Raw genomic sequence first — 20,795 nt, forward strand, 5'->3', positions numbered from 1 at the left:
GCATCACTCGTTTCTGCTTGGAAAACTCGTCTTCAATACACTCTCGTTCAAATGCGAGTCGCTTGACTGGGGCTTGTTTGGCCTTCTCCCATTTACTATTGACCTCATCCCAGGGATCATCAAAGTAGGTTTCTTCGGCCGAGTGGGTGTCCGGCGTTTATGAGAAACCATCCTTTTTAAGACAGACTTGACTTCAGGCATATGTAATCTGATAGGGAAGTAAATAGGAAGGACTCTGCTATGAGAGAGACCGGAATATTGCGGTAAGACAAACAGGAGACACATTTACTGAAAGGTCCAAGAACCCAAGACATCCAGTCCTCTGCAGGAGCATGTCTATTTACGTGGAACATTAGTAAACGTTCAAGGGAAGTGGATCTTTTAGAAATTTCTATTCAGGGAACGTTCTCCCCTCCATGACCAGAATGCGGGTGCCTGCCGCAGACCAGTGAGCGGCGTTTGATCCATATGTTATTTGTCCAATATTTGATGTTCATGAAGTATATTCAGTGCTAGCGGACCAATTTTCAGATAGGCGGCGAAGCAAATGAACCGTCTGGAGGTTGGGCAGTCTGTCGCTCGTCACTCCTTACTCTGCTTTTAACCGTTTGTTCTTGACCGTTTGTTCTTGACCGTTTGTTCTTGACCGTTTGTTCTTGACCGTTTGTTCTTGACCGTTTGTTCTTGACCGTTTGTTCTTGACCGTTTGTTCTTGACCGTTTGTTCTTGACCGTTTGTTCTTGACCGTTTGTTCTTGACCGTTTGTTCTTGACCGTTTGTTCTTGACCGTTTGTTCTTGACCGTTTGTTCTTGACCGTTTGTTCTTGACCGTTTGTTCTTGACCGTTTGTTCTTGACCGTTTGTACTTGACCGTTTGTTCTTGACCGTCCGTTCTTAACCGTTTTGTTGAAATATCTCGGTTTCTGAGATAATAATGAGGCTGGGATCACGTGCATACATATATACCTGTTCACCAGCCTACTTGTATCTTAGACAACATGCAACACAACACACAATTAACTCCCCTCAATAACATGAACACTGAAGCATCACTTAATAATCAACACGTTTGTTCTTGACTGTCTGTTCTTGACCGTCTGTTCTTGACCGTTTGTTCTTGACCGTTTGTACTTGACCGTTTGTTCTTGACCGTTTGTTCTTGACCGTTTGTTCTTAACCGTTTGCTGTTTACCGTTTATTGCTGGCTGTTTGTTGATCATTTGTAGTTAACTGTTCACCCTTCACTATTTACCGTCTGTTGTGAATATTGCTAACCGCTCGTTGTTAAACGTACATTGTTTCACTATCGCTGCGTTGCTGACCTATCTTTGCTCACCGTATCTTTGTTGAACTTTTTTTTACTAAATCTTTTTCTATTGCTACCAAGCACCTAGGCGGACACGTGACACTAGCGTTGCGAGCTCTAGTGGTTAGTACAGAATGCTAGTCTGACGAGAATTCGAATATTCGGTTACCTTGCACCTTGCCCTCAAAATAACTGGTTGAAAGTCTGGCGGATGCTGGAAAAGCAAGAGAAACCAGTTGCCATGCACTTTGAGATTTAAATTATCGTCGGGGATAAAGGCGACTCACCTCCGCTTTAAGCTACAGATGAACGGTGATTGGGCCCGAAGATGGCACTAAGCACGATGTTAAATTGAACGCACAGAAACAAGTAAATGAGAACAATGTGTCCTGAAGTAAGCCTTCACTGTCACATACACATCTTCCTTGGCCAGGATGGCAAAACATAACTCTGTGCGATTTATTTGTTCTCTAGCGGACTATAGAGGTCCGTAATCAATACCGTCAACGCCAAATTCCCGTTGCAAGACCTTAACCACGACGATGTAGTTCCAACTTTATTCTCACGTTCCGCTGCAGGAGGATAGACCATGTATCTTCATACCGCCCAACATAAAAGCGAGACCCCGCTGGAACAAAGTGACAACAACTGAGACTGGATATCTTTAGAGGCTTTTACCATACACGTTTGGCAAATTTCAAATAGAAGACATGCAGTGCCTGACCATGATGGCATACATACGCGATGTGTGGACTTACCGCTTGGATTTCATCGTTCTTGTATAGACTCCCGTATTTTGTTAGCAAAGTCCCCGGACTTGGGCGGTCCCCGTGTATATTTTATGCTCCATCCGAAGAAACCAACTTAGCCGATGTCATGGTGATGGCCCCAAGGCTCTACCGGTTATGCAACGGGCATCACAACCCTCAGGTCTGGCTCTTTCCGAAAGATTAACGTTGCGCCGATCGGCGCCCGATCGTTTTCAATGAACAAATTTTGATCGGGACCGGTAAAGATGCTGATAACCCCGTAACCTTCTTTCCGCGTCCAAAGAGGGAATATCACTGGCGAGGGCTCATTGGTAGAACTCCGGGGCGGGAGCGTTTTCCGGACGGCAGGAGTCGAGTATGTCTGGTAAATCAGTACATCAACAATTAGAACGGTTTCGACGGCCCGCGATGGACAACAGGGACTTACCGCCGTTTCATACGTCAACCCAAGCCCATTTGTGGAGACATTAAACCCGAGCCCGGACAGCAAGATCGCCGGGTCCACGGGTACCCGAAAGGACTTTACAAGCGGCACTCGCAGCCGCCGGGCGCAAGGAAAATTCAATTTGTCGGGTGGCATACCTAGCTGTCTGCTTCCCATACTCGCTGGATACGTTCCTGACCCGGTGAACGTGTCGCTCGAGGTCGCAACTCCCGTCCATAATTGCCCTGCAGTCTTTGCTGCTCGGTGGATGTATCCTATGTCTCAGATCGACTCCGACATCCGTCAAAATAAAGAGTACTGTTTCCTCAATCCACCGATCTGCAGGAACATCAGGCCAAGAGAGAGCAAGACCGTCGTAGATCTCTTCGAAAGAATTTTCACCGAGGGTGTAGATTTCTCCCGGAGCAAGTTCAATCCCGTTCGGAAACCCAGGTGATAGCAAGCAGATCGTACCCGCCACGTTAATATCGAAGACATTCACAAATATCCTTTCACGGCCCCGATTATGCAGCCTGATATAAATCCGCTGGTGTTCCGCCAGGCAAAGTCTGTCCGTTTGATCGAGCGCCCTGCCTCGCCCTTTGCTGTCAACTAAACCGAGCTCGATCTCTACATCCGAATCGAGCACCTCCCCTGGCCGCTTAGGCCCTTGAAGAGAGAGAAAGGAGTGTCCCAGGCTGAGTTGCTCGACGACCTGCATGAGCTCCGTCACTGCCTCAGTGGATAAGCGGGCCTCCGATCCTGGCTGTGATGCAATCTCGACGCCTCGAGCGGTGCGCAGGACCACCCGATCGCCCTCCTGGCGGAAATGGGCAATTGGGTCCACTGCCACTTCTCCAGCCGCTTCTCCTGGCGAGGAAGCCCAGATATTTGTGCTTTGGGCAGCGCTACACCGGAGCCGTGTAAAGGTGTCGGGAATCTCGACGGGCCAGTGATTCGGGGCCTCGCTGCGAAGGATCGCTTGGGCCCCTTGCAGGAGACGGGGGTCTTCAGCGCCCTTAAATCGAACTTCAAGTCGACTCTCGAATGCATGGACATTGATGGCAGCCGCTTCTGCGACGCTTGTCCCAGCCTCCGTCGTCGCGCAATCAGAGGGGAAGATATCGTATACATTATACTGCCGGACACCTCCAACTCGGCCGGCGGCCAGAACTATCACGTTGCCCTGCACTCGCACATTGATTGCCGGCGTCGTGGCCTCGCACAAGGAAAACGGTATACGATTCTGGGGCCCTTCTACCTGGGGATGCTGCTGTGGAAATTTTGCATTCACTGCATCCCCAGCCTTGAGGATCAGGTTCCTCCAGGACTCGGACAGGCGGATCTGCGGGTTCCCTATCAACGGAACCAGAGCTTCTGTCAAGGCGCCATGACACTTTCCCCGCGGGTTCCAGTATTCCCATGCCAGTTCACCGGTCGCGGCTGCCGCGATCCGCACAGCATAAGGATTGCCATCCGCGAAGAGCTCTGCCTTAAGATCCCCGTTCTACCGCCGCCGTACCAAATACGCGCCCACATCGCAGTGTTGAATGTTGGGTAGACACTTGGGTACCGCACTCCCGAGATGGCGGGACATCCGGCCAGAATGGCAACAATCCAAGATCACTGTCACATTTTTCGTGCGATCGGTAGTTTCCCCAAGAAGGTGGGCCAATTCAACTTCCAAGATCCCACGGAAGTCGTCAGCCGTGGTACGGTCGTAATCCATGGGGACAATGAACTGATAGCGCCATGGGCCTGTCGATATTCTCACACCATCCGACTTCAGGAATTCCCGGTTCAGAGAGGTCCGTAAACAATACTGTCAACGTCAAATGCCCGTTGCAAGACCTTAACCACGACCATGCAGTTCCAACTTTATTCTCACATTCCGCTGCAGTACGATGGACCATGTACTGTATCTTCATACCGCCCAACATGAAGGCGAGACCCCGCTGTGTGGAACAAAGTGACAACAACTGAGACTGTATATCTTTGCAGGGGCTTTTACCAAGCACGTTTGGCAACTTTGATTTGCCTAAAGAGTAAGTTATGCGCGCAACAGATGGGCGGTACATGTAATGTAACAGCCAAAAGCCGAACTTAGCTTCGGTTTTCAAGACAATAGCTGTTCAAGGAGAATAATGACCCGACCGAAATCACGTTCTTTGTTTTCTCCATCAATATTTGGCTACGGCCCGAGGTAGTTGAGATACCAGTGAGGCCTACGGTTTGAATAGTGAAAAGAGGTTGAATATAGCGTCCAGTTTTCCCGATGCGATATCTAATTTGAGTGTGGTGCTTTGCGTTCTTGTTACAGTAAAGAATCGAACAGCTTCTGCACCGTTCAACTTACAGGAAGTTATTGGTATTCCATGAAAACAAGCGACGCGCGAGCATATTCATTTCCTGGAATTAAAGCGGGAGAAGTCTTGGACTAGTTATAATACTGTGATCGATAACCGCACAATGTAAAGTCACAAATTCCCACTCTATGGGATACAGTAGCGAAAGTATGTCTCATGGACTAGATATCCACAAGAAGATAAAAAATCAGAAGCTAGCCTTCAGGTTGTCGTACTTGGAGGCAGGGTAGCTCAGCTGGTTCTCGCTCTTGTCCAGAGCCCCAGTACCTCCAAGGGTATTCACCACCTGCAAAGCTCGAAGTTAGTATTATCAAATGTGGAATATGAATGAAACATACCGTAGTGACCAAACTGTCATCACCTTGCTTGTCACCACTGAGCTCCCACCACATACCACCACCAAGACCCTTGGACTTGATGTATTCACCCTTCTTACGCGCAACCTCAGGGGTATCATAGCTGATGAACAAACGTGAGCCCGAATTGTAGCAGTAGCTAGCAGCTTCCTGGTCCAAATTTGTGACCGCGCAGTCGGGCTGAGGCAAAGCCTTGTAGTCCCACACACCATTCACCCAGCTACCACCACCAACACCGTTGTAAGACTGGCCAGGACCGTTGGTGTCGGTGAAAGCTCGGCCGTACAGAGGCATACCTAGGACAATTTTGTAAGAGGCCACTCCTTGCGAGGTGTAATAGTTGATCGCTTGGTCTGTGTTGAATGGAGTGCTGGCTATGTTGCCGTTGGATGCGTGGAGGTTGGCATCATGGCCGGCAACGGTGTCCCAGCTTCCGGTATAATCGTAGGCCATCAAGTTCCAAAAGTCAAGGTACTGATTCATCTGGGCAAGATGCTCTCTCTGGTAGTTGGTAGGGCCTAGAATTTGGGTTGGCATAACTAAAATGTTTGAAAGAAACGACACGTACCAGCAGGGGATGCAGTGGTGAGCAAGAAATGATAACCATCTGCGTTGGCAGAGCTGTACATATCCAAGGCCTGAAAAATATAGACTTAGCAGAGTCATCAATAAGAGAAGCTTGAAATACCTCACGAAGACGGCGTAGGGTATCAACAAATTGGTCCGCTTCGTTGTAATTGGCAGGGTACTATCTGATATCAGCATCAAACATTGTCAACGAATTAGCAAACTCACTTCAAAATCAACATCGATACCGTCAAAGCCCAAGTCCTTCAGCAGCACGACGGAACTGTCAGCAAAATTCTGGCGTCCCCCCTCGGTTTCAAAGGCCGTTCTGAGGTTGGAAGAATACGTCCAGCCTCCAATCGACAAAAGAACCTTAAGGTTTCGATTCTTCTTCTTGAGTAGGAAAAGCTCCTTGACACAACCATAGACATTATTCCCAGTATCGGCCCATGAATCAGTGGAGTAGTGCTTGTCGGTGTCCGACCAAGTATCCGACAGGACCACCTCACCAGAGGTTCGGGCATTGGCAAATGCGTAGAGAACATGGGTTAGTTTCTCGGCAGGGATATCTTGAGGTTGGAAGTTGCGAGCATAGATGCCCTGACGGTGATGAGTTAGTTTGATTTAGTGGTGGAGTAAATGTGGTTCAAACTCATACCCAGTTCACAAAGTACGCCACGGAACGATATCCCTTAACATCACGAGTACCAATGTTAGTCGTATTGGCCTTGGTCAAGTAGGGGATGTAGGTAGCGTTGGCTAGCCACGCCAGGCCCAACATATAAGGAAGGACAAAGTGCATCGTGAGAGAGTGGCAAGGTCGTATCGGCCCAGCGAGCTTTGAGAGGAGGGGGCCATCGAGAAGAAAGGTAAAAGGCAGACAATTTGTAGTCGAAAAACAATCCCACTGATCATTGTGACCCACAATAGGGCAACCAACCCCTCAATAAGATCTCAGACATGACCGTGAGCGTAAATACAAGAAACGAACAAAATGATGAATCTGGTTCCGAGCGCGACTGTACTTGGCCTCTTGATGGAGATAGCTGCGTCGACCTTAAATTAAAAAAAAAAAAAAAAAAACAATGGGCTCCATACATGTAACTAATATCTGTCATATACCTAGAGTAAGAGAAGGGCCGATTCTAGAAGCCCATCTTATCCTCCAGACTGAGAGCTTTCCACCCTCTTTAGCGTGATTCGTGGCTTTACTGTAATGGGCCTTGCAGTGTTAGTTTGCAGATGTTGTATGTGGAGAAGAAAGTACTACGCCACTTACGATCAAAAAGATAGAAAGGAACGGATAGCGGCATTAACACAGCGCTCGGTTACTTCGCTCGGAATGGTATCCTCGTAAGGAGTCTTGCAGTTGATATCCGTGCTCAAGGTAATATTGTTGCCGCTGTCGGTAGAGACCATTACCGATTCCGTGCCGGTTTCTAGAGTCTGGCACCCAGCTTCGAAGCCTCCAACCTCTTTTCCCGGCCCTGAACAATCGCTTGCGGTGTAGTAGGTAACTGACCACACAGCAGAAGCTGATGTGGCTATTCCAAGGATGAGAGATAAGTTAAGGCGCATACTTTCAGCGTTTGGATGAAATGTGGACGTGGTACTGTATAGATAGAGAGCAAACTGGGGGCCAGAATACTGCCTGTAGGGAACCCTTTCTATATCTCCCTCCAGGTCAAAGGTGCACTTTTGCAGACGATCATGTATGGTCGAGTCCACTGTGTTAGTTTGACTGATTCAAAGGGGACATCGGTAACTCCCTTTCCTAGACAACTACTCCCGCAAGTCACCACACGCAATACCCTGCTTCTTTGATAACCCCCGTTCATCCTCTTTAGTACGTTCGGCATAAAAAGAAGTAACCGATTGGGTTTTTCTGGTCCCCCGAGGGGGTTTCACTTAATTCATCAAAATAATGGTCTTCCTTCGCTGCAGAGAGAACGGAACACATCTACCTCACCCGGAAACAGCGTGAAGAAGACCAGGTCTGGTCATCAGGAACAGGAACACGGTCGAACCGTCCAGCACCGCCAAACTTCGAGGCATGATATTCGACCAGGAGTTGCGCTGTAAAAAATACGTGCAGTAAATTCCTATTCTTTGGTACTGCTTTTTCCCCCTCTTGTTGCTCGGTCAATACAGCTATAATGAGTCCCAGGCCCATCCGCTTTTCGCTGTCCTCCTCAAACGCCATCGGATATCCCCAACAATGGGCGGAAGCTGATTTTCCTTCTTTGTTGATCGCACCTAATGGTCATATTTATTAGCACTTTGTTGCTCCTATGCTTACTCCGAAATTTGACTCTTTGTTCCACCATTTTCTCCGACAAATGGGAGGCGCATAGACTCTTCAACCACACCTGGAATGTTATTGTGACCAGTCAAATTGCTGCACGCACCAGAAGACGGATGCCTGTGCTTTGGCATGCTTCTGGATACGGGCAACAATAAAACTCATAATTTGCGAATCCCCCGATGATAGCAATATTCATGCGAGAGTCTGCCCAAGGCCAGCTTATAAATAACACGTCTCCTCCACCATTAACAACTTGAGGGAAGCGTGCAGCAAATATTTCCAGTTGCTAATCCTTGAGAGTTTGAACCCTACAGCCACCCTCGATGCGCACGAGTTGCGATATTTCATCCGGGCGAATTTGACGGAGATGGCCATCTCGATATTGTGGTTGCGAATGGGGCCGACGATACGGTGAGCGTCCTGCTCGGAACTGGATCAGGGAACTTCCAGGCGCAGGCCACATTCCCTGTGGGGTCATTTCCGCACGGCGTTGCAGTGGGTGGCTTCGACGGAGACGGCCATCTCGATATTGTGGCTTCAAATACAGCTGATGATACGGTGAGCGTCTTGCTCGGGACTGGATCGGGGAGCTTCCAGCTGCAGTCTATATTCTCTGTGGGGCCCAGGCTGCTTGGTGTTGCAGTAGGCGACTTTAACGAAGATAGCTATCTCGATGTTGTGGCTTCGAACTGGTACGGCAAAACAGTAAGCGTCTTGCTCGGGACGGGAACGGGGGTTTCTAGGCGCAGGCCACATTCCCCGTTGGGTCCCAGCCAGTTAGTGTTGCAGTGGGCGAGTTCGACGGAGATGGCCATCTCGACATCGTGACTACGAATAATGCCGACAGTACAGCGAGCGTCTTGCTTGGGAAGCCTTGCGGCGCTTAAAACCGCACTGGGGTTATGGACCGAGTATATGCAACGTGTGGGACTTCAATTTGGGAATAATGCTCAGTAGTAACATCTATTATCCGTTCATTGTGAAAGTAGGGAAGAATAGGAAGAGACATAACAGATATTTGTACAGTACAGTATAGAAGTCTTCTGTGAACTCTTCTACTTCTGCCAGTTCTGGCGAAGATTATCCCTAGTCATTTTGGGCACCAAAACAAGCGGCAAACTTCCTCGCCACTCAGGATCTTGGATCAATTTATATACTATGATCACTACCAAATGTCTAAATTCCGTGCAATCTTTTGCTGGACGCTGGAAAGAAGATCAATGCTTGGCCACCAACATGTCCAGTCTCTAAATGCTAAGACTAGTGCTTAATGGTCACGTTCGTGGAGGATGATCACTCATGTTTATCAATTACGAAGATTTTTTTGGTAGACAGATATTACTTGTATGCTGTTCCAAAATGTACTTCATATAATGAGGCATAAATTATAAGATTCAATACACTATCTCAACGGACAAGTAGCTTGAGTTGGTGAGCAAATATAGAAAAGAGGACAGAGACAGATAATATGAAAGGCTTTCGGAAGCATAGCGGCAAGGTGTGCTGCCGCGACCTTTACCAAATTCTGCATGAAGGTGACTAGGAGCTCAAATCCAATTTCTGTTCTTGATCGATGGTGGTGGACATCCTCGTATGCGGGACTTCACAATATTCGTCTTCAGGTAGCATCTTCCTAAAACTGCAGCTGAACAGAGCTGTAGCACCTTAGGGCTCACTAGGTCCGAAGAACCAAGTCCACATACACGGCCCGGAGTCACTCCATTCCTTGAGATTCGAATATCTAGCTATTCAAATGTATCCCTAGAAGCCAAAGCCTTCTGCGATTTGGGGGGAAACTTCTCCCTGAACTTTTCAACTGCTGGTTCAAAGTGGTTTCTGGTAGCTTCCGTCATTGGAAGATTTTCCAATGCGTCAAGTCCGCCAGACGCCCACATAAAATTTTGATGCTCATCCTGATGCAAGACAATGGGGTAGGATCCGCCGCGCTCGGCCTCAACCAGGAAATGAATTTGCTCAATCCATCTCTTGCTTCTTGGTGTATGAAACACGTCGTTGCCGCCTACTTGATCATATATGCAAGTAAGTATCAGGCCGGTCTCCTCGGAGACTTCCCGAATCAAAGCTTCTAATATCGTTTCTCCGGGATCGACCTTTCCCCCCCCATGCCTCGTACATATTTGGCGAAGAGTCATGCTTAGCACGCTGTCCCAGGGAAGCCAGTATTTCGCCCCTCTGCCATCTGCAGAGCCAACCTCTCACGCTGATTCCAGATACCTGGCGAATATCATCCAGGGGGTCACACTCCTCTTTCCGCTTCTTCAGGTATTCTTCCCATGGGACGTGGAAGTGTCGGAGGCTCTCTGCGACACGGCAGGTGCCGAATTTGGTTTTTATGAGGAAGAAATCGTCGTTCATCCTTCTTGATCACACTGGGAATGAATTGGGTCACTAAATAATGAGAGTTAGAATTTCCTGCGAATTAAATTCATGGTAAGACAAGAAATCGAACCTTGAGGAAATGACAATGCCAAAGTAATCAGCGGAATAGACCCGGGAATGAAACTGACAAGAAGTTCCGTTCCTGCCAATTTAAGCCTTTGGTTCAAGAACACCGTAGTGTGGGCCAGAAACATCACATAAGCAGATGATATGACTCACGGTCTGGAAGAGACACTAGCACACCGTCTGATATGAGGCCTACCCCCCCTGTACGCACGCCAAGGGTGAGCTGATTGGATCTCACGTATCAAAAGCCACATTTGCCAGACTAATAATGTGATTGCTTCGTTTCTACGCGCAGCGGAGGTCATCTGGAGCGACTCGGAGTCTCCTGCTTAATTCGGACATCGTGGCTGCAGTGATGAATGCTGTCTGTTTGAACTATGGTTGGTCCACTTGAGCTGAAAAGTCCAACGCAACGTTGAAACGCTTCCCAATTCTTAGGACCAGCTTAGTATTGTGCCTACAGGAGTTTGAGAAACATCAGAAATGAGGCCGACTGGCGGACTCTGGGCTAACTATTTTTGCGTCTGGTAGCAGATTTAGAAAATATCAAACGATGAGACGGCCAGTTTGGCACTAAAGCGACTAAACAAATATAGAGGCATCTCGTGAGTCTCGAGCTTTTCCCTTTTTTGGGATAGTGCTGGTAACACGACAAGTACTATGGTCGAGATTGTGCTGAGCTCCTAGACGATCCCAATATTAATTTGCGGCTGTTGCCAATCATTTCCCAAAGTTATGTGGCTAGGCAACACGTCTACCCATGCAAGATACTCGTCCTATCCCAGATTCACTAAATGCAATTTTGATGATACACTAGCGGTACTGTAAGAGGTGGACAGACGGCATTTGATCTGGCTCTTGACATCGTTTGCATATATGGTCCGACGGTTCGAGGTCAACCTTTGATGCTGCCTACTCCGAGCAAACGAGCCTGCATTTACATTTACTCTTGAAGTTGGCGATCCAGGAATAGATTCGTGCTGCGAGGATTTTGAGTCCACGTTTGTGTTCATGAAGTAGGATATCGAGCCCCAACCACAGTGATAACTCAAGCCACTAGTCACTGATAGGTTGCTGCCTATTGCCAAATCACGAAGCCTTGATTTGCTCTTTGAGTAAACAGTGCCCCACACACCCAATGGAGCAGTACCTAAATAGCAACCATCCTGGTGATGAATATTTTATTTCCAAATTCATTCTGGTTCGCTTGTTGGAACTTTCGTCTTATCATCATCGGACCAGGCAGTGATTTACCAACGCTTTACAGCTTGGATGTTGCTCAAACGGCTGAAGGCAATAGGTAGGCTAAGCATTTTATTCTCTTAAATAGTAGCACATGCTGACTGATTGGATTTACTAAGTCGCCGCACACCTTCCGCTTTCCCAGCGGGCAACTGAGTTCAACGAGCCCGACTCAAAGAGCGCGCGCTCCCAGGTTGTGTTGAGAGATATGGCCTAGTCAATAGAACGCGGTGTTCTAGCCTAAAATTATTGGAACAAACCCAGGCGTGATGAAAGTGACTCGTTGAGTGTGGGTGCCATGGGTCGTCTTGCAAAGAGTTACATCGAACACGGCCAATTGCAAAAGGCCAAAGATGTCATCCAGAATATGGAGATGCGGAAAACGCCGATGACCTCTTTTGATGTCAGACCTTTGAAGCCAAAGTGCACCTCCAGTGGGCACTCCAATCCCAAGGCAACACAGAAGATGCCCTGGAAGCCCTGTGAGAGGTCGTCGGGTCGCTAATGCACAGGTTTGAGTTGTATCAGTCGTAGATTGGCAAAAGGTAACTCGCTATCTCTCTCTGCCTCTATTATTTCCCATATGTTATGTTCCATTCCCGATCCGTGACAGAGCTCTCGCTCAACAAAACTCCCCCCATAGCCCATGGTGAATGAATTTTCTCAGCCCGCGTGGTCAAGCCAGCCCCAGTCACTTCTATTTCTTTTCCTGCTATCATAGCCCTTTTCTGAATCACGTTGGACACGCAACTCACGTTTGTTCTTCCCTGGCAAATAAGTGCGCTTTACGGCTTGTAACCCTGAACATATCTAGCTCCCTCTCAAAATACCTAACTCATTGCCGCGGAGCCATGCCATAGCTTTATAAATGAATGTACGAGGCTGCCCAGCGATGCTTCCCACAACTATGTTCTCGAGTAAACCCATTTGTTCAAAGCTCAAGACGAAGCACCTTTGTTCCACATTAATTGCGTCACGGACTATCTGAAGCTGTCACATCTGATCTAGGCTCACTTTTCAATTACCCTAAATGAAGTACAGGAAAAATAAAGTTCGTTTTGCATGGAGTTGTCATTGCCCTTTCATACATGTTATATTTGATAAATGGACGGCCAGAATAACAGGAAGTTGGTGGCGATAATGAAATAGGCAAATATCCTTAGGGTCGTGCGTGCAGGAGTTGCATCTTAAATGTATGTCTTGAAGTCACCACCTTTCTGGTCTTGAGAAGCCTTATCCATTGAGCATCTCAGTAATTACCTGTCTGTATAGTGTAAAGAGCAGTGAGGTAGGAAGGTAAAAGACAGTCTGACAGTCTGAGGAATCGCCGTGTTGTACATGTAACCTAAGCTGTCCTCTATTTTTAGTAGAACAAATGGCATTCGATAGAAGTTCACTTGGTTTCAGAAGCATGGACTACATACATATCGTTCCCCCTAGCTGTCTTTCAACGATGGAACGAAAGGCAACGCGGGATCACCCGCAATGGCTCGCACCAGATAGCTTAGCTCAAAAGTCCGGTGCGATGGCCATATCTGTCTGCTTACTAGCAAGTGCAATTGAATCCCTCCTCAGGAATGTAAGACATCCAAGGACCGGACTATACAATGAGTTAGTACCTCTTAGTCCGTAGTCCCAAACCCGCTACAATTAAAGCTTTGAAAACTGACCGTTGCAATCCGCACACCTAGCCAGAGGCACCTGCGTTTTCTTGTTTCCACCTCATCGATCGAATCGCCTAGTCCATCTTTGAAAAAGTGGTTTGGGTAATATAATTGACTCCACACTTGACCCCGTATCAGGAAATCTTCTGGTAGCCACGGAGCTGCTCCATCATCCGCAGTTGGGAATGGCTCGTCTTCGATCTTCAGAAAGGCAGCACCGGGTGTGAACAGACCATTGAGGAATCTAGTGATTGCTCTCCAAGGAACCTTTGTCCCCAAATTTTCCATGAAAGAGCGATGAACGGAGACGCACCAGAGAAACGCCAGACAGAAATGGATCCCTGGGACTGTGTTGTGGCTGCCACTATACTGAAGAAGGACCAAGAGAGTTTCAAACGTAAGGTAAATTCCCTGAAGAGCGTGGTTTAGTTGTAAGTCAGGTTTTGGTCGGTAGCACCATTGCTTACATCCGCTTGGCCCAATTCATTCGCATGCTGAGTACGCCCACCCTGGATTTGGGGGAATACCACAGTCGTGAATTCAGGTTCGCCGTAATGAAATATGGAGGCAAAATTGCAGGACATGATGTACACTGTGTGTTGTCCTTGGTAATCATATCCTTGAATGTACGATGGTAAGAGCGACAAAAAGCCGTTTGCCAAAGTCATAAACCGCCCAAACGGGTCACCCGTAAGTAGCACATAATGCGCAGCGATGAATGAAGTGGCCATGGTTGTATGTTGAAGTGCGAAAGTGTCCCAGCGATCGAAGAAACGACCAATGGTTACCCGGCTGTGGAGGAATGGCTGAACAGTGACCAATGCCTTGGTAAGGTAAAAGAGGGTCTGAAGGGGATCAGATCGTGACGAAGCCGCAAGTTGATGTTGGACTTGTCCGCTATCGGGATTTCGGTCCGCGGCCTTTTGGTACCAATACCGCGGTATGACTTCCCAATCCTCCCTATTCGACTTTTCCACAACCACACGGTATAATGCCAGGTCACCCAGCTGTTCAAACAATGAGTCTCCAAGAGCTGAATTAGACAGAATTAACCGCTTCAGGGTTGATGAGACGGATTCGATGAAGAAGAGCATGTGCTCCAAAGTCTGTGGGAGGTCCTGTCGTAGAATCTCCAACAACGAATGAATTCCGTACCGCCACATCCGACCAGACATGGCGTATTTTTTAGGAAGGCATCTGATGCTCTCGCTAGCGGATGGATGCTGGCACATAAGGAAAAAACGTCCATGCTCCTGAAGCAGATTCAAATGTAGGGTGATAAGGTCTTGCCATCGGGCGCTAGATAAGTCGACTGTGGATGATGCTCGGTTCTGCTCAAACCAAAGACATTTCTTCTCACATTGTACAAGCCTTTCGTATTGTTCTTTGATGGTAAGGATGAGCTCTGTTTGCTCAGAAATCCCAGTCGCCACCTCATTTCGAAATTCCGATGACAGCGAGGGTGAACCCATTTGGCACCAAGATTGGGATTTCGATAGATTTTCTAGAGATCAGTCTGGGGACAGCACTGGCTGTGGCCGTTCTCGAAGATCTCGAAGACAATCTCGCAGCAATTATTCGTTCTGAGGACACATTAGCTGACTCCCTACTATCTCAATTCTGTTGTTGAGCCATACAAGAAGCCGTACCAACGTTTTAAAGCCTGTCCTAGAACAATGATTAGATTCAAATAAAAGGTGGGTGTAACTGCAATCGACCGAATGGGAAGGAAAGTGAGGTAGGCATTCGTTCAAGGAGTTGGTAAGAGGAGAAACCCCCTGTAAAGCACTCAAAGGAACCGGATCACATCATTATCTGCTGTGCCCCAATTCTTGATCCTTTCAGGGGATCTAATTATAGGCAATGTAATGTGATAACACTAGTGGATGGTTGCTATACGCGTAATTTACGGTGGTATTTCCGTCACTCCTAGGAACATAGCCCCAGTCATACAGTGTGCCCAGGTGGAGTTTTTCCCAGAGGTAACATGCGGCTGACCTCGCCTGGCCAGGTTCTATGTCCTTGAACATTGAATTAGCGGTCAGGTGTATATCATATTGATGCAGATCAGTTCATATCGCGAGTGATAATTCGGCAGCAGCACCAGCCCGACCCGTACCAGTATTGCAGACTTTATCCGCTCTCCTTTCCCAGGTCCTTGATCCTTTACAATGTATACTGTTCCCTTTGAGATATGAATTCTGTCTCACAGTACTTGTCGTGGGCAGATCTGGTTAGTCTGCCTCGCACATGCAGCTATTTCTTCGGTGGACCGAGTGTTGTGCAAAATCTGCTCTCTTTATCCATGTAAATAGGTGGCGACTTCGCATGATAATTCTTCCGACACAGCTATACCACTAGGAGGACGAAGAGCAATGGCGGGGATAGACAGGCTTGATTGAGTCTCTGCGCGTCTTACGAAGGGGCAGTAAACAATTCAGACCTTTTTGCCATTTTTCCATTGGATGACCTGCGTTTACGGGTACCACTGATTCCAACGAAATATCCATACTTAGATACTGGAAGTCAGATGTATAATATCCAGTTCGAAATATCACATTAATTCCTATAGGAGCTATCAAAGTTGAAACCGAGTTAAAAAGGTTACAAACCGAAACTGTTTAGTTTGGAGACTGATTACAAGTCAGCACTCCTGCTCGAGGCAAAAAAGGCGGAAAAGGAGCGAAGAGGAGACTGTATCCTGGCCGCAAAGCGGACAGAGTTCTGTATTGTGGAAAGGAAGAGGGACAGACGGAGGGTAGAATCTCTCTACCAATTAGGCAAAGAGGACGACGACACCAGATCCACTATGTTTCTTGCAGCCATGTCAATCTCCAAGCTCCGCATAAAGCCACGGATCCTGGAGTAATTCCTTTGCAGTACTTCGTTCTTCTGGGTGCCATTTTATCATCCTTTGTACAAACTCGATGAACATCCTCTTATCCTCATTATGTATGTTGCGTATTGAATTTTCAAAGTTGAAGTCCGACGGTGCAATAGTTGTGCCTTTAAATTGTGCTATTGAATGAAGTCAGCGATTACTTGCTGAAACAGACAAGACAAGAATATACTCACCATCAGATTTGTAAAAGAGATCAGTTCTTGTTCCTTTGTCTAAAAGCTCCTTTGGAGGAGGGCCTAACAAAGCAGAGATATGGCCAAGATGGTTAAGCTCATCATATCCTTGAACTTGGAGGGGGTCAACTTCCTTGAATAGCTTTTTGCCTTCGAGGACGTCCCATAACTAAGGAAACAATGTTAGCTTTATATCGTAATGATAAGTTCTAGACATACCATGACACCTAAGCTCCAGATATCGGCACTGTATGAATAGCCTGCATCCAGAATAACCTCGGGGGCTCGATATATTTCCGCCTGGATACACCCTCTGTTTGGCTTATCCCCGCGGACAGATAAATCGAAGTCAGTGATCTGGATAATTCCTGTGGTCTTTTCGGAGATGCCGAAGTCATTCCGAGAGAGATATATTGTGCGGCCATCTGAGCAACTCTTCTGTGGCAGAGGATGTTCGTATTCGTCTCTGGCAGATTCCTCCAAAATAGACGGATCCTCGATTTTGATCATTATATTGTCTGGCTTCAAATCTGGGATCAATTAGTTAAACATTTCTGTTATTTAGCCAAGAACCAAAGACGAACCGGTATGAATAACATGACACTCAGAGTGGAGATAGTCAAGTCCATGCAGCACCATTTGAAGTAATATTTTCAGCACGTCTGAAGGTATCACATCATCGATAAACCTTTTGCGGTATATCCACAGGGGTTCTCGCAAAGGCTCGAAGACAAGAGTGAGATGTCTCGCCCACCCATGCTCTAAAATGAATGAATCGAGAGGACGCCTGATGAATCCCCAACCCTTGTGCTGGGGATTTGCTTCAGAGATATGTCTTAGGATGTCAAGTTCAGCTTGAGCAGCGTTCTCTCGAGAATGATGAGCACTGGAATTGATCTTGAGAGCAACGTATTTCTCTCTTAACCAGCGCCATCTGTACCAAGGATTAGCAGATGCTACTCGAGATGCGTCGGTGTACGTGGAGAACAAACTGGTTTAGATCCCGAGCAAGCCAGATAGTTGAGCTACTTCCATAACCGAGTTTGGTTGCGAGTTGATACCGGCCCTTAAGAACGTTCCCCAAACGTGCGGGATAAAATCGCGCAGGGTCATAGTATGGCGTACGTTCCTCTTCGACGGCTTCATTCATTGGAAGTTTGGGAGCGACCGCCGTTGACAGTGGCCAAGGGCGGTGTTTAAGTGCCCAGACCGGGGACATGGCTCTAGATTGGAAAGTTGCCATAACATTCCATGGGATGTGAGGGGGCGTGAGCAAATGCCAGGGAGCTGATCACAGTGTGAGGATGAAAAGAGGAAAGGGAGAGTTGACCCTCCGGTTTGGGAGACAGAAGGCTGAAGGCTTGGCGGATAGATAATCACGTGACTACTATATTGCTTGTCCAATGTTCGGGGAGAAAACTCTCAATCCACGTGTGATTCGCAAATAAAAAGGGACAAGCCTGACTCTCTAGAGAACTAAAAATGAGGAAAGGAGCGAGCCTCATCAGCGCTAGCCCAAAAGGTTCTCTGATTCCTGACAAATCCTGAGGGTCTCTCCTAGCCATCCTATTATTACAAGTATTACAATCACATTGCACATGTATTTGCACCCAAATACATTTGTCCACCTGGTTGTAAAAATACCTGCCTGTTTGAAAGTAATGTTTTATTTATAATGGACAATTCTGAACATCTATTTCTGGTCCGCGTTGAAACCAAAAATGGTACGTGGCACAGGTAAGTATAATGCTTTTAGAAAGAGAAACGCATATAAAACTACCGACATATCAAGGACATACTGATGTAATGGTACTGGGGTGCAAATAAATGTGGAATGCCACTGTATCTTTAGGTCGTCCCTTCCCGCATCCGTGGCCTATGGCTACAAAAATGTAAGAGAAATCCACAATAGTGACATCACCTTCCTCCATCACTGCATATATATTTTACTCAAAACTCAAATGACTCTGACAATCCTAATGGGTTTCGTTTCTGATGCCCATCACACGGAGTATCCCTCAATTTACTCCTGGGCGCCGTTGAAACTTGCTTTGGAATATTCGACAGAACCGTTCGCATAGACGTGGACAGAAGTGAGACGAGACTGCCCCTGAAAAATCTGACCAGAAGCACGCAGTTCTTTGTCTTTATCAGATGTATGAGGTTCCCCACTACTGTTGTCAGTGAACGACATGATTTAAGCATTGTAATTTAGTAACACACGCGAATTTGACTTTGTCAGCTCCAGCCAACTTTCGGTTCTTCTTTATCTTTTCCTTAAGAAGATCCTCATATTTTGGATGTGATTTGGTTCCCTCCCAGATGATCTCGAGCAGGGCTTTAGCGGTGGTAGCGGTGGAAGAGAAAGCACGGCGGATGTTGGTAGCTGGCCCCACAGTTAGTGTTGTTCTATGAACTGTGCATACGAATATAGGAAGGTAAGTGCGAGGTGTGAGGTGCAGCTGTAAAAACAGTTCCTAGGCAGGATGGACTGAGCGCTCATCAGTGGCCCTTTGGCTGGAGGGTATGTTACAGTCAACCAAGGAGGGTGGATATAAAGGATCAAGCTCGTACCCATTTTGACTAAATGTACAATTGGAAAATATTGCTTCGATGTAGGACACAATATAGAACGCCTCGGAATTGGGGGCCTTTTATGTTTCCCATGCATGCACTCCTTGGAACACAGTCTGCTTGTTCCCGATGCTACATACATAGACTAGAGCACCTATTTAGGGGTAAGCGATTACTAGGTGTATTGGATACGTTTCCTTTTGTTACAAGAAGAAGAACGCTGATTTCGTGGGCGGTTGCTTTTCCTAGTGCTGGTAACCGCTGGGTCTACACGTCAAAAGTTATATCTCCCAGCCACTGTCACAATAGCTGCCATGTGCATTTTAGACCAAAGCCGGTCTGTGGTATGCAGTTGGATAGATTCTTTTCAACCAATACCTCTAGACCTTTTAGCCAATGATGCATCGCACTACTCGCACGAACCCACTTATAAAAGCGGCGATGTATTTGTTGTGGACAATACGAGGCTGTGACCCGCCAGATTTTGTGACAGTTGTTTTGGAATAATCCATGTAACAAAACGGGGGGCGCCGATCAAGGAAGTATGACTGGCAAGGAATTAGAGTCTTACCTGTAGCCATGAATTTAGGTCGTTTTTACAGGTCACAGATTCCCATCATAAATTACGAAAGGCACTCTTTGAACGATGGATGCTCCACACGGCCCGACTCCGCTAACGATTTTAGTGGGCCCATCTCCCTCCATCTTCCCTCCATCTTCCCTCCATCTTCCCTCCATCTTCCCTCCATCTTCCCTCCATCTTCCCTCCATCTTCCCTCCATCTTCCCTCCATCTTCCCTCCATCTTCCCTCCATCTTCCCTCCATCTTCCCTCCATCTTCCCTCCATCTTCCCTCCATCTTCCCTCCATCTTCCCTCCATCTTCCCTCCTCCATCTTCCCTCCATCTTCCCTCCATCTTCCCTCCATCTTCCCTCCATCTTCCCTCCATCTTCCCTCCATCTTCCCTCCATCTTCCCTCCATCTTCCCTCCATCTTCCCTCCATCTTCCCTCCATCTTCCCTCCATCTTCCCTCCATCTTCCCTCCGTGGTCGATTCGTCTTGTCATGGCGCGGCCTTCAAACCGAAACCGAAGGCTCCCTCGCAAATCACTTACCAGTGCGGAAGCCTGGAAGAAATTAGAAAGCGTCGCCTACAATCTTGGCATTTCTTGGCATCTAGGAAAGAAAGAGAACAAACGTGTTTCCCACGCATTTTTTCTGCTGAATAATTCATCACCGTCCACCGATCATACAAAATATCGACTTTTTCTTCGCCAGGTGCTTAAAAAATGTGGTCCTCAAGGTGTACGCTTGTGTGCCGTCGCTCTCGGTCATACCCATATCAGAGACATGAGTAATGGCCACCGCGATGCACTCGTCTGTAAATTGGGCGATAAGGAAAACCAGCCATTGATCCAAAACCCGTCGTTTCCTAGATTTTCAGGTGATACACAAGTAGACAGCCTCTTGAATGGTAAGCGACCTCTTAAGTTTCCTCGTTGTCTTAGAAACAATGACTGATGGCACTCAGAGCAATTGACCAAAGAGAAACAAATTACTCGAAGTGATAATTGCGAGTCTTCGCCGTGTTCGAACACAAGTAAAACAACCGCCTTTCGACCCTTATTCACCAACAATGGCGAGGCCGACTGCTCCATTGCTTCAATCGGAAAATCAGT

General features: G+C 47.3%; 7 protein-coding genes across 7 annotated transcripts; 2 read left to right on the forward strand and 5 right to left on the reverse strand.

The window, feature by feature from the left end:
- Window positions 1–3,329: 3,329 nt before the first annotated feature.
- N7489_011631 (uncharacterized protein) lies at window positions 3,330–4,061 on the forward strand (the record flags this gene model as incomplete). The annotated part of the gene is made up of 1 exon (XM_056717380.1): window positions 3,330–4,061. The coding sequence occupies one exon, from the start codon at window positions 3,330–3,332 to the stop codon at window positions 4,059–4,061; it is 732 nt and encodes a 243-aa protein (XP_056565002.1).
- Window positions 4,062–5,053: 992 nt separating this feature from the next.
- On the reverse strand, window positions 5,054–6,591 carry N7489_011632 (glycoside hydrolase family 18 protein; the record flags this gene model as incomplete). The annotated part of the gene is made up of 6 exons (XM_056717381.1): window positions 5,054–5,152; window positions 5,205–5,740; window positions 5,791–5,860; window positions 5,911–5,970; window positions 6,018–6,389; window positions 6,448–6,591. 6 exons carry the CDS (start codon window positions 6,589–6,591, stop codon window positions 5,054–5,056), a joined length of 1,281 nt encoding a protein of 426 aa, XP_056565003.1.
- Window positions 6,592–8,288: 1,697 nt separating this feature from the next.
- On the forward strand, window positions 8,289–8,981 carry N7489_011633 (FG-GAP repeat domain-containing protein; the record flags this gene model as incomplete). Its single annotated transcript, XM_056717382.1, has 3 exons — window positions 8,289–8,296; window positions 8,409–8,799; window positions 8,838–8,981. The coding sequence occupies 3 exons, from the start codon at window positions 8,289–8,291 to the stop codon at window positions 8,979–8,981; spliced, it is 543 nt and encodes a 180-aa protein (XP_056565004.1).
- A 4,443-nt stretch (window positions 8,982–13,424) lies between these two features.
- Window positions 13,425–14,938, reverse strand: N7489_011634 (uncharacterized protein; the record flags this gene model as incomplete). The annotated part of the gene is made up of 2 exons (XM_056717383.1): window positions 13,425–13,877; window positions 13,934–14,938. 2 exons carry the CDS (start codon window positions 14,936–14,938, stop codon window positions 13,425–13,427), a joined length of 1,458 nt encoding a protein of 485 aa, XP_056565005.1.
- Window positions 14,939–16,293: 1,355 nt separating this feature from the next.
- N7489_011635 (uncharacterized protein) lies at window positions 16,294–17,760 on the reverse strand (the record flags this gene model as incomplete). Its single annotated transcript, XM_056717384.1, has 5 exons — window positions 16,294–16,484; window positions 16,542–16,710; window positions 16,761–17,071; window positions 17,126–17,475; window positions 17,534–17,760. The coding sequence occupies 5 exons, from the start codon at window positions 17,758–17,760 to the stop codon at window positions 16,294–16,296; spliced, it is 1,248 nt and encodes a 415-aa protein (XP_056565006.1).
- Window positions 17,761–18,564: 804 nt separating this feature from the next.
- N7489_011636 (uncharacterized protein) lies at window positions 18,565–19,119 on the reverse strand (the record flags this gene model as incomplete). Its single annotated transcript, XM_056717385.1, has 3 exons — window positions 18,565–18,712; window positions 18,765–18,927; window positions 19,116–19,119. The coding sequence occupies 3 exons, from the start codon at window positions 19,117–19,119 to the stop codon at window positions 18,565–18,567; spliced, it is 315 nt and encodes a 104-aa protein (XP_056565007.1).
- Window positions 19,120–19,718: 599 nt separating this feature from the next.
- On the reverse strand, window positions 19,719–20,292 carry N7489_011637 (uncharacterized protein; the record flags this gene model as incomplete). Its single annotated transcript, XM_056717386.1, has 2 exons — window positions 19,719–20,243; window positions 20,272–20,292. 2 exons carry the CDS (start codon window positions 20,290–20,292, stop codon window positions 19,719–19,721), a joined length of 546 nt encoding a protein of 181 aa, XP_056565008.1.
- Between the last annotated feature and the right edge of the window lie 503 nt (window positions 20,293–20,795).

This window comes from Penicillium chrysogenum (assembly GCF_028827035.1).
Source record: "Penicillium chrysogenum strain IBT 35668 chromosome Unknown utg000005l_segment0_segment0, whole genome shotgun sequence".
NCBI lineage: Eukaryota > Fungi > Ascomycota > Eurotiomycetes > Eurotiales > Aspergillaceae > Penicillium > Penicillium chrysogenum.